This window comes from Phalaenopsis equestris, unplaced genomic scaffold, assembly GCF_001263595.1.
Source record: "Phalaenopsis equestris unplaced genomic scaffold, ASM126359v1 Scaffold000002, whole genome shotgun sequence".
NCBI lineage: Eukaryota > Viridiplantae > Streptophyta > Magnoliopsida > Asparagales > Orchidaceae > Phalaenopsis > Phalaenopsis equestris.
The window spans coordinates 73251225-73264658 of record NW_018164444.1 but is presented as its reverse complement, the minus strand read 5'-3'; the positions used below and the strand labels follow the sequence as shown (position 1 = coordinate 73264658).

At 36.7% G+C, this 13434-nt stretch overlaps 1 protein-coding gene across 1 annotated transcript in view; it reads left to right on the top strand.

Annotated features, from left to right (window-relative positions):
* LOC110039311 (callose synthase 10-like) overlaps positions 1-13434 on the top strand; it is a 207574-nt gene that overhangs the window by 78577 nt on the left and 115563 nt on the right. Inside the window, 7 exon segments of the mRNA XM_020744331.1 lie at positions 110-186; positions 277-355; positions 9999-10091; positions 10186-10288; positions 10435-10558; positions 10649-10838; positions 10924-10976. Coding sequence (XP_020599990.1) covers positions 110-186; positions 277-355; positions 9999-10091; positions 10186-10288; positions 10435-10558; positions 10649-10838; positions 10924-10976 — 719 coding nt within the window.

The window sequence follows — 13434 nt, the reverse complement described above, 5'->3', positions numbered from 1 at the left end:
TATATATATATATATATATTTTGATTCTTTATGGATGGATAAATAGGTAAAAAGCCTGTATCTCTCTTTATTATGTGTAATTGTGCATATATTTAACAACTTTTTGCAGGAGGCTAAAAGAAACAATAATGGAAAGGCCGCTCACTCAGCATGGAGGAACTATGATGATTTTAATGAATATTTTTGGTTTGTTCTGTAAAGAACGTTTTTCCTTGGTTCTTTTCTTACTTTTAACCTTTTATTTACTTGAAGTTTCTTTTGCACCTAACATTGCAGGTCGCCATCTTGCTTTCATCTGGGTTGGCCAATGAATAAGGATTCTTCATTTCTGTTGAAACCAAGCAAACGGAAGAGGGTCAGTCCTATAACTTTTACCGCAAGTTATTGGTGAAGTTGTTCCTTTCCATGTTACTTATTTCTAGTGTTATTATTTTCTTCAGTCTAACAATAATTCTTGCTGATGTTTGCTCTTATTTTGTTAGATTTTCTGTTACATGCTAGGCTTAATTTTATTTATTTCTATAGATTTTTTGTACGTCAATTTTTTTCCATCATCCAACTTTCGGAAATAATCAAGAAAGCATATTTTTTTATGCATTGTAGCAATTTCATTGTGATTATCGAAGCTCGTAAATCATACATTGTAGATGGAGTAAAACAGATCCAAAGTTAGCAATTTCTTCAAGCATAGACATATGATATGGGTAGTTGGCAACATTAAATGCCAATTCATTTGAGTAGTAGAATTTCTTTCTTGTGTTGTGGTGAAAGAATCCGTTGGACTTTTAACTATAGGTGGCCTTTGAAAGGAGTCAAATAATGATGAATCGATAGCATTTTAAATTCCACAAACATTTGTTGCACTACTTCTAATGTCTCTTAATACACTGTCACTTTTGCTTTCTTTCATTTATCTTTGACTTCTATGAGGGCTTTAGTGCATGGTTTAATATCCTCGTGTGTGCTAGCTAGATATTGCTTCATCTTGTTTATTGTTCCACTACGCTAATTGATTTCAAAACTTACATCTAGAATATTTTTCATTAGGCGTGCTTGTTGTATATTGCCATGCAAAGTCCTTGCTAGTGCGACTATTACTGGTCACACAATCTTCCCTCTTCTATTATTAGTTTATAACTAACCCTGTACATTAAAATAAAAAAGTCAGATCAAATCCACCTCTAACAAACATGAAAATGTTTTGTTATGAGTAAATGGATTGTGTGATCTCTAACAAATTGCAAAAGCTGAAAAAAAGAGAAAATCAAATTTGCGTTTTATTGTAGTTACAATGAAATTATTATAGCCATAGTAAACTCATCGTGGCTACAATGAAATAATCCATTAATGATACCTAAAACAACCGAAACTCAATCAGGCTGCGCTGCTGCGACAAGGACGATACAGGTGCTGGAGAGAAGCATACCCCGTTGGTGCGGGAGAGAAACAAACGCTGTGTGTTTTTCTGCCTGCCTTCCAGAGAGGAAGCCGTGGGATCGCATGCTTGCGGGACAAAGCAATCGCGCCTGCGTGCGAGAGCGAAGTATACGACTTGATCACCTACTTTGGGATTACCTTCGTGTGAGGGATGAAGCAGATGATTTCGGGATCTTCTGCGACTCTGCATGCGAGAGATGCTTGAGTCAGCGTGAATCCGATAGTTTTGAAAAATTAGGGATTTTTCCTTTTTTTTTCGATTAATAAAAGTGGCGTACGCCCCATGAGGTGCAAATTGTGCTTTGGGCGTTCCCAGGCGTAAGCTTCGTGAGATTTGCGCCCCCTTCGAGGGTTAAGGGCGAAATGGCTTACGCCTCAACCCGGGGAGCTCCCCGGGCGCACCACAAGAGCACCTTTTTAAACAGAGATTTTAGCTGTACTATGGAACTTTGACCGTCACCTTTTTAGTGAGTAATTTCTACCTTATCATCTCGACTCCATCCGCACATTTTTTGCTAGCCATTTTTATGGTTGGATGGTAATTTTTTTGGCACATAAAGCCAAAATTTAATTTATGGGGTTTCCTTAAGATTAGTTGTTGAAATTGTTTGATGTTATTTTTTGAGTCCGAGTTTATGATCTGCTGAAATTACTCAAAATCAACAAACAATTATCATTTATTTACCATAATTAGATCCAAGTTAGAAATTCAGGTCTCGTGCTGATACATAGGGATGACTTGTTTGGAATTTCATAAGTGTTGCTTGTATTGAACTTGGAAGAGCGACACATCCAATTGACCTGCGAATGGTTAAAATTTGGAAGAAGGAAAAAATTCCATTAAAGATCAATATTTGCTCTTCTAAAGAATATCAATTTATAGAGTAATCATTCCTATTTTGGTGGATATGCTTGTCATAAGAACAATTAGTCTAATTCCAAATAACTATTTGGTTCATGCATCAATATTTTCCAAAAATCACAAATTTAGTGCCGAACGTTCTGAACTAAATACAAGCACCTATGTGTAGATCTGGTACAATATTGAACATTCATGTATGCATCTCCCGCAAGCTAGCATACTTTTTCATTAATTTAAATTCATGAATGCAAATGTTAAACCTTCAACCAAGGAACCGCGGATGGGGCGTGTCCATGTTTATTTTTTATTTACACATGGGTTCATGTTTTTGTGTGTTCTATGCAAAAAAGAGCCAACTTTATTAATATTTTTTTTTCTTTGATATGATGTTGAATGGAAGCACTTTTGTGAAATCTATGCCTGTAATATTCTAATTTGTATTTTATAGATGCAAGAGGATTTTGAATTTTCTCAAGCGACAAGGTAAATTATTTTTATAAAAAAATATTGCAAGTAAAATATTAGCATATTTAACAAGTTGAAGGCAATTCACAAATCTATATTAAGGAAGAATTGAATTGATGCACCTGGTATACTAAATAGCATTGAAAGATTGAAAATTCGAAATTGAGCTGTGAAGGCTCTATGATATGCATTTTGCCCACTCGACAGTACAGAAGAAAAATTATTTGTGCCATTGTAATTTCGTAAATTTATATCTGGAAAGATAAATGAAATAGCTCTTACTTTGAAGAATATTAAAAATGAGCATCCATATAGTAGTAGGTAGGGCTTTTAAGATATTAAAGGAAGTTTGCAAAAACTAAAAAATTTCTACACCTGGTATATGCAAACACAATTATATTCTTAATGTAGAGTGGCTATATCTGGAAATGATATGAAATCTGGAATCCTTGGAGAATATACATCACATTAGAGGACATTGGTGCTATTAGGGGTATAAACGAGTCTGAGTCGAGCGGAGCCACTATCGACTTGAACTTGAGCTTGATTAATTAATCAAGTTCAAGCTCGAGTTTACTTCTACTAGTTTGAACAAGCTCACTCCGACTTGTTTATTAAAGAGAATATAATATAATTTCATGCTAATGTTATATGAAATCATAGATAGATAAAATGTGTAACTAAGAGATAGATAATAAAAAATCACTTTATATAAAATATAAAATATTATTTTTAAAATTTTTTTAATAATTCAATGATTAAATTTTAAAATTTAATTTAGTTTGAGCCGACTAACGACTAATGAGTCGAGCCCGGGTTGGCTTTAGCTTGGCTTATTAGCTCGTCGTGCTTAACTCATGTGCTACTTATCGAGTTGAGCTTGAGCTGGGTCACTGTTGGGGAAGAAGAGGTGTATTTAGAATCGCAAAAATTGATTCGAGAGATTCGAAGAAAACTTTGAACATAAGTGAACAAATTAGTAAACAAAGAAACCAGAAAGCTTATAAGCTTTGCTAGGGTTTCGTCTCACGACGAACCCAAGCCTTTGCTACTGTAATTCCATGCTCGTAGAAGAAGGGGATTATGCTCCTCTGTCCCATTGTCTGCTTCGTTAAGCTGCGTTTGTGCCCGCTGCTCGTTGTAGTGTCGTTCGCGCTTTGCAGCTCCTCTCTCGCAGTTTCGACCTGATCGCGGTTTGCGTTCTGTTGTTTCGACCAGTTCACGACAGTTCGTCTTCTGCAGTTACCTCTTCCGCATTGCACATGTTTCCTCGGGTCGGACTTCTACTGCTTCGACCCGACGCGCGTCCATTCGCTGATGGTGGTGCTCCATCGGATCGTCTAGTTTTTTCGTTTTTGCATCTGTGGGCTAAATGATTGTCGTTATGACGCTTCCTTCTTCTTCGGTTGATCCTGACAAAGCTTCTTTTGCCCACGTGGTGGGTAATCATCTTGCAGAATCTACTATTGTCTTCCTCTCAAGCTCAAAGAAATGTCGTGATGGTACGATTATAAGGAATGTCGTGATGGTACGAGTGACTTTCCTTTTTTTAAGAAGATAAGTAGGAAGAGTGGGAAAACAACATTATTTTTTTCTGATTCAGAAATTTCAACCCTGACTGAGAAATTGAAATTCACTCTTATTGGGAAACTTGAGTGAGGACACCCACCTATGAAAGTTATCAAAAAGAGTGTTGACGATCTCAAACTTGTAGGTAAGTAGAAAAGGGGGCCTTTTGGATGTGAGACATATGTTGATTCAGTTAACTCTAGCTGAAGACTATGCTCAAATTTTTTCTAAAAATATCTCAACATTACAGGCAAGTCAATGAAGTTACTCAAGTGGTCTCCTGATTTTGATCCAAATTATGTGTCTCCTATTGTTCCGGTATGGATTAGTTTACCTGGTCTCAAGTTGAATTTCTTTAATCATAAGATTCTTTATTCTATTGGAGCCATTCTTGGAGATCCCATGAAGCTAGATATGTCTACCTTTAACCTAACCAGACCTTCTATGATTAGAATACTTATGGAAATGGATATTACATTTCCTGATATTACTGAAGTCTGGTTGGACACAACTCACAAAGGATATTGACCACCAACTGTCATGGAACATAAACCTTTTTATTGTACCAACTGTAAGAAGTTTGGGCATACACTTGATAAATGTCACATGCTCCATCCAAACTTGAAAGCTAAAGCTCAAGAAAGCAAAGAAGGGTCTCACCTCATTGTTATAGACACATCTGCTCAATATGTAGAGGAAGCTCCCACAAGACAACATTTGGTGTTTGATTTGCCTGTGGATCCCTCCCTCCTTTCCAACACCGCAGTTCTTCATGAAAAACACCATACCATAGGTAAATATCCAAATGTGCTTATACCACTCACTGTTATTGAAGAAGACCCACTTACATGTCAGGACACACGAGAGTGCTCCCGTTCCCTTGATCCGATGAAAGATCAGCTGATACAATAAGTAGTTCCTTCTAATGTTCAAGAACCTACACATGTCCGACACACTTTAGACCAATCCATTAACCAGACGAGCCAATCTTCGGATGAAGAATGATAAGTCTATTCCAGAAGGAAGAAGAAGAAGAATGGAGGTTGACTCGAGCTCGGGTATTTATTGTATGATACATTGATTACTACTTGCAATGACACTCTCACCAATTTATTAGCTGACTCCTCTAAAATTAGAGGCAGAGACAAGACAAAATTGGGTCGCTCTTTAGTTACCTGATAATCCAGATTTTGACACTTTTTGGTTTTTCTTTTCTTGTTTTTCTTTTCTTTAGGTTTTTCTTTAGGTCTCTCATGTATTCTTTTGTATTTTCTTTTTTTTGAAATTATTTGCATATGATGGTTATCGTGTGGGCAATGTGTCATGTTTGGGCCCTCCCACACAATGCATCTGTATCCTACTTTCTTTTTAATATATTAGCCATTAGGCTTTATATGTATGTCCGCTAGGGTTTCGCCTTATGGCGATTTTCTGGTTTGATTCTTTGGCTTCTGGAAGTTCTCGTACTCGACGACGATTTCATTTTCCGCGATTGTCGACTCCTGTCCAAAGATGAAGGAACTTTCAGCTTCTGTGGCTAGCTTCTGCGCGGATCACTGTTCCACGACTCGTCAAGCTGCGGCGATTTCTGCGTTCGTTCCGCACGAAGGGACTTCCACACTCCTCCGCTGCTCGTCATCCTCGTCGAGCTGCGACGAATTATGCGTTCGTTCTGCGGCTCATCATTTTTTCGAACTTGTCGAGCTGCGACTGCCTTAACCTCTTCGACTCCCCTCTGTCCGACTTGGCAGAGCTTCTCGTGCGTCATCTTGCTGTGCCTGCTGTGCTTGTGTGAAACATGCTCATGGCCTCAGGGCTATCCTACGTTGTCTGCCTCGCCAGTGATAATCTCGCCAAACCCTCTGATGCTACAATGATTCACAAACGCAACTCCCCTTTTCATCTTGCAGATAGTCCGATGTTTCCGTAGATGTACCATGATTCTGTTGCAGGACATGAAGATTGTAATCACATCAAAAAAATAATGAAGAAGGCAGTCAAACCAGCACTATTCTTCTCTGACGCTGAAATTTCAACTGGTGCAGGAAAATTTAAATTTTTCTTGTTGGAAAGTTTCAGTTAGATCGCCCTAAGATGGAGATTATCAGGAAGGTTTTTGAAGATTTCAAACTGGTTGGAGCTTGACAGGTAAGTTTTTTCGACGGAGGACATGTTTTGATATAACTGAGCATTAAAAAATATTTCATAAGGATTTTCTCAAAGAAACTCATCACAATCGAGACAATCATATCAAATTGCTCAAATGGATTCATGATTTTGATCTTAGTGAAGAACCCCCAATTACGCCTATATGGTTCTCATTAACCGAACTCAAGCTTCAATTCATTGATCTACTTATCTTATATGCAATTGAGACTATCCTTAGAAAACTTTGTAGGTAGACACACTTACAGTTCATTTCTCAAGGTCCTCTATTGCAAGCATTTTAATTGAAAGAGATATTACACTACCAAATGTTGAAGAAGTGCTCACAATGGTTATTGACAAAAAATTATTATGAAACAAAAACCTTACTTTTGCAAGCACTGCAAGATGTTTGGACACCCGCAAGAGAAGTTTTTCAGATTACACCCGCAGTTGAGAACCAAGTCAGAAGCAGGAACATGCTGTTAGTGCATCCCACGTATCTGAATGCGCTCTCAGTAAACCAGATGACAGCCAACCGGAGGGGGGAATTACCAAAAAAATGGAATCTACCCCTGGGAACCCTTCTCCTGACCATACTATAAGGGATAATGTTCGGACCAAAAGTCAGAATAACTTTGTAGCTTCTATTCGGAAAGTATCTGGTGCAGAAGTGACAACTCTCACTTCACATACATTGGAACCTATTGCTGTGGCAACGACTATCTTTTCTTTTACTACGGTTCTAATATCTAATCAAACCGAGGATCAAATGAGCCTGCATGTTTTAAATTTTTCGAGTCTATGTGTATCTTTTGTTGGGATAGTACTGTACTTGGTATCGTATGGGTAGAGTGCCTCTACTGGGCCCTCTCATACAATCTTTATGTATCTTTTCTATTTTAATAAAATATGTCCTTGAGCTTTTAATATATATATATATATATATATATATATTATATATATATATATAACATAGATAGACCCGAGAGCGGAAAAAAAACACGAAGCCACACCACACCAAAAACTCACTATGAAAAATGAGGAGAATTTTACAAATTACACTACACTGAAGTTTCTCTACACTTTGGAAAAAAACGTTCTTTTACCTCACACTGATGAACTTTGAAGTCCAAAACCCTTTCGCACATTGTTCCCACATATAATGTGTAATTTTATGCCTCGAACTTATCAATTGAGATTAGTGATGTCAGGGCACCGTGATTGGGCACTGCATCTCTCCTTGTGCTGGGGCACTGACCTCCGACATTGTGTTGTCTTTTGGACTTGCATGTGGACCTGGTTGGGTGCTGCGGCTCCCCTCCTAGTTTTGGAGGTCTGAGTGCTCGGGTTCCAAGTGCCAGGCCACTTCATAACCTAATTCAAAGAGTCATCTCTCTTTTGAGCAGACAAACAATCAAACTTAATCGGCGAAACTAAGAGCTTTATTGAACAATTAAGCAACACAATCGGGCTTAACGTAATAACACTCACGAGTCGAGTTGACTCACTTACACCCCTAGGTGCTACTCTATACTTCTGCCACTTACAGGCTATGGGGAGACGATTTTTTTCCAAGTTTTTAAGCTAATTAATTATTTTCAGTGCATGTCGGGGTTTTAATACAAAGGGAGCAATCTTAACTTTGGCTCTAAGTTATCTCTGCATATATAATATTTAGTACATCAAATGAAGAAAAAATCACTCCAGAGTTAAGGCAAGGAAGCTTAGGCTTTAGGTACGAACTTAGTAGTTACATTTGTTTCTTTTTGGTTTAGCCAAATCATTTGTTTCACTTCTCAAGTGCAAGTTTCTCTTAGTTTTTAGAAAAACTTGTCCATTGGGGAGCTTGCATGTGTTTTTGAAATGTGATTATCCCATTAAGAGTAGTCTATACAAACATTAATTAAGCTACTTACTTTTTACACATTATTACGTGCTGCAACACTTTGAATGCTGATGGTGTTTATGCATGTGAGTTAATCGATCTTATTTTGAATCACAGAAATCACATAGCATATATTGCTATAGTTAAGCACACATTCGTAAGCTGACTAATCGACATAATTATTATCACTGTTATAGTCCTTATTATTCATTTTCCATCAGACTTGTGGATCGTAGTTCCCTAGAGTCATATAGTTTGCTTACACACATATGATATATGTATTAATGTGCAATAGTGCTTTCATGCTAGGATGTTTGCTTGTAGAGCTGCCTGAGAGTTCTCCATAAATGAGGGTATTCTTTTGAATGCATGTCTTTGTATATTATTCTCCGAGTTATATTCTTATATTTTTGGCATTTTTCTTTTGTAAAGGGTGAAGCTTTTTCTGACAAGTATTTCTCTGTGGTTGAACTTGGATTTTAGTAAGATATAAATTTGAGAGATGTATGCTATATGTTTGCATGCTAATGTGTTTGCCTGCTCACTTCATTATTACTGACAAGCTGTCAATTATTAACATAAAATTTTCTAGTAATGTTTAAACTTGATTGCCATTATGGATGCTCGTACTGGGCATTTATAGGAGGATGTACCTTGGTGTTTTCTTTTTGCTGATGAAATCCTTCTTGTAGATAAGTGTATAGAAAGAGTTCAGGAAAAACTTGAATTATGGTGGTCTACATTAGAGTCTAAAGGCTTTTGTTTGATTAGATCTAAAACTGAATACAAGAAATGTAATTCTATTAGTAGTAGATCTAGTGGTAGAGTTTTTACTTTGGGCACTCAAATCATTAAAAGATGTGAATGTTTTAGATATCCAGGGTTTATTTTTCAAAGTGGGTGATATAGATGGGGTTGTTGTTTGTAGAATTCAAGTTGGTTGGCTGAAGTGGAGAAATGAATCGGGCCTATTGTGTGATATAAAAGTACCACTCAAACTTAGAAGGAAAAAAAAAATTAAAATGGTGAGATCTGCAATGCTTTATGGTGCAGAATGTTGTCCTTTAAAAGATAAGCATAAAACTTAGTTAAGGGTTGCTGAGATAAGAATGATTAGGCGGATAAGTGCCTCAACACTTAGAGACAAGTGCGAAACAAATGTATCCGTGAATGAGTTGGTAGCAAACAATTAGAGAGGGTTGTGTTAGATGGTTTGGTCACATTAAACGTTGACTATCTGATGATCTGGTTAGTAGAGTAGATGTTTTAGATTCCACTTATGTTAGGACAGACAGAGGTAGTCCTAAAAAGACTTGGACATAATGCGTAAAAAATTATCTTAATTTATTAGGATTAAACGAAAATCTGACACTGAATAGGACACAATGGAGAAAAAAGATTCATACAGCCAACCTCACTTAGTGGGATAAAGGCTTGTTGTTGTTGCTGAAGGTTTAAACTTGATTTCTTTAATTTATTAAAATTGATACATTTTAAAATTATGTAATTTCCTGTTTGTACAATTCTTCTTTTTTATGGGTTATTATTTATCTCATTTTCGTTAGTTTTCTTCTTTTTTATATAAAAATTTTTTAATCTAGCTTTCTTAGACTCACACCCACTTTGTTACAGACAGGAAAGAGCAGCTTTGTTGAGCATCGAACATTTTTGCACCTGTATCGCAGTTTTCACAGGCTATGGATTTTTCTTTTTTTAATGTTTCAGGTATTGAGGGAGACCTTTATATGTTATTTCCTTAATCTGTGAAGCTATGATAAATGAGGATTTGATTTTCCACCTTTTCTGTTTGATTTGACAGGGTTTGACAATTATTGCATTTCATAAGGGATCCATTAACTTGAATACTTTTAAGATAGTGCTTAGTGTTGGACCAGCCTTTTTTATGTTGAACTTTATAGAGTGTAAGATTATCTCAATGGTTATTTTTTTAATGCTAATTTGAATAAAAGTATTGGCTTGTCAATATTTTAATCTTTTTATGTACTGTTTGAATAGCATATGATAGATTCACTAATATGGATTTTCTTTTTTTTTTTTTTTTTTTGAGGTTTTTTGGATGCTTTTCTGATGTATGGTGCTTACAGAAGCGCTAGAGGCTTTGCACTATCAAGGGTTTTTATTAGGCTTACTTCTTTTGGTGCCATTTCTGCATTTGTAATGTACCTGTACTTGTAAGTTTTAGTGCTTCTAATAAACACTTTATCGCTTGTTATATGGATCCGTATTCAGATGGTTAAGTCGCTTCTAACATCTACATACAGGAAGCTACTAGATGAAAGAAACAGTAAAAGCTCAGATTCAACATACTTTCGGATTTACCTTCTCGTTCTGGGTGTTTATGCAGCTATCCGTGTGGCATTTTCTCTAATAGTCAAAATTCCAGCTTGTCATAGGATATCAAATGTGTCAGATCGATGGCCATTTTTTCAGTTCTTCAAGTGGATTTACCAGGTTTTTGTTTTGTATGGACAACCTTAATCTATACCTTTTTATGCATTCTCAAATATTTATCCTCTTTCTTATTTTTCATATTTAGGAGCGATACTTTGTTGGCCGTGGTCTTTATGAAAGGACAAGTGATTATGCCAGGTTATATTTATATTCTTACAAAAATGCTTTTGGGTATTAATTGCTTGCATTTTGGCATAAATATCTTGGAATGCATGGTTGTGTGTGCTCAAATGCAGTCTCTTGTTCTTAGATTTTCTGCTGCATTTCTCTCTAATTCTCCCCAGCCATTCAGATTAACACATATTTGACTCTTTCTTTGAAAATAGAATGGCACAGGCCTTTTAAAATACTGTAAAATAAATTAAAATCATTTTATTTTTAATCTTTGTGATTCTTTTGTATTATTAATCTTATATCTAGTAGTTTTTTTATTTGAAATTTATGGCCTTAATGCTGTTCTTGTAAGGTCTTTTATTTTGTTTTTTTCCTAGTAGTATAACTTTTTTTGGATATAATTTTGTGTGGAGGTTTAAAATTGGCCTCATATGCACCTTTTTGAGCGTGAGAGGGCACACCTTTTTGAGCGTAAGAGGGCTTAATGAATGCGCCACGTTGAATCATGTTTCCTTCACTATGCCATTATGTTGAAGTAAATCTTGAAGTCTATTCTCGTGAGAAGTGCAAATCATTTGTTTTGAGATGAGCAATGTGATGATCCAAGTGATGTTTTTTTACTTTTTGTTTATTCTATTTTCTTAGTTTTCTTATCTTTGGATCATGCCTTTGATTAGGGATCCTATATATGACGTGTTTTAGTTGCTCCTACTCCATTTATGCTCACTACTGTTCTTTGGATTGGGTTTATTAATTGCTCAGCCATTTGTTATTACTATTTGGGCAATTGCCGTTTTGGGTCTTTAAGCTGTTTTTTTTTTTTTTTTGTTTTTTTTCCCTTAAATCAAATCATTGCTGTTTTCCTCATAGGCTAGCTGGGATTTCTGTTGTTGATAGGCTTGCTTATTTCTCTTGGCTGGATGTTTTAAAGTTGAATATCGGGGACTTTGAAGTATTTTTCTTTTATCAAATCATTGCTGATTTCCTGATTCTAGCTGGGATATCTGTTGTTGATAGGCTGGTTTATTTTTATCGGCTGGATGTTTTAAAGTTGACTATCGGGGTCTTGCTTTTATTGTTGGATCTTGAGTAATTCGTCCTATTTGGGGGAAGTTTTTGGTTATTTGTCCACAATTTGGAAGTTGATATTTGATGGATGAGAATATCTGGCACTGAAAATGTGTAGGTTTCTTGATCAGTTAGAAGCTGAGTACCTGTTGTTTTTTTAATTGCGCATTTTAATGAAATAACTGTCAGAGCTAAGATTTAATTAAAACATTTCTGTGAATTCGCAATCGGATACTGGTGCAGTTTTGGATTCTAATATTTTTTTTTATGGACTGTCAACCTTGTGAAATTAAGTGATTATAAATCTAAATTTTTCACTCATGTAAATATTAAATTTTTGGCTTAGTAATATTTATATCTTGCTTAAGCTTGGTGAGTGGTTATTTCAGTTGGTGGTCTTTGAACTTCAAATTTGTGAAAGGCATTTTGTGTTTTCATTCATATTAGTTTATAATCTTAGACTATGAGTGTAGACATGCATGTACACTCACATTCTAGTGTAAGATACTAATGAGGAGCCCGTACAATAGATATTGATGTGAATGATAACGGAGTTAACCTAAGCCACAATGAAAATACAAATTTTATTGCTGAAATTTAATTGGGTTACAAACAAAGTCTCTTTACAATAGGTAAATAACAATTTAAACATAAATGACACCCTAGGTTGAGGATGAAATCGGTGGACTGCGGCCGGACACAAGTGGGAGGGGCTGGTTGGAAGAAGGCGGCGGTAGCAGGGAGAGAGTTTGCAGGGTTGTGGGAAACTGTCAGAGTGATTGGGAGTCACGACAGCAAGCAGTCAAGTGGTTGGGGGTCTCAACAGGAAGGGCGTGTTGCGGCAGCATGTTGAAGGTCTGGAGGGAGTTGCGGCAGCAGGTACGCCAGTAAGCAGGAGGTAGGGGAGAGGGATGCAATAACAAGAGTTGGGTGGATGCGGTAGAAAAGCTGCAGGGAAAACACTTGGGGGATTGACAACAGGAAGTGGGATGCAATAGCGGGAGCCGAGTGGCTGCGGGTAAAAAGCGGCAGGAAAATCAACTGGTGGATGGCATCAAGAAAGGCGACTGCAAGAAATAGCCTTGGTGGGCTGTCCGACGGCTATAGCAGGAAAAAGGACAGTGGTATCAGAGTAAGAGTTACGACGGAAGGGGGAGTCGAGGAAAACTTTCACCTTGGAGCGAGATACAGTCGAAGCAGCACTCATGCTTGATACAACCGTAAAAGGGAAAAGGATATGCTGATGACTGTCCCTTCTAGAGATCTGAAATCAAACTCTCAAAACATAATCCTAGCTCAGAGAACACTCATATAATTAGAGATGAGATAGGCAGAAAATAGAAATAGGAATGGGGGAATAATTCCCGCTCAGTGAAATGAGGGAGAGGGGGCCAGTCCAGCCTTTTGCTGAACC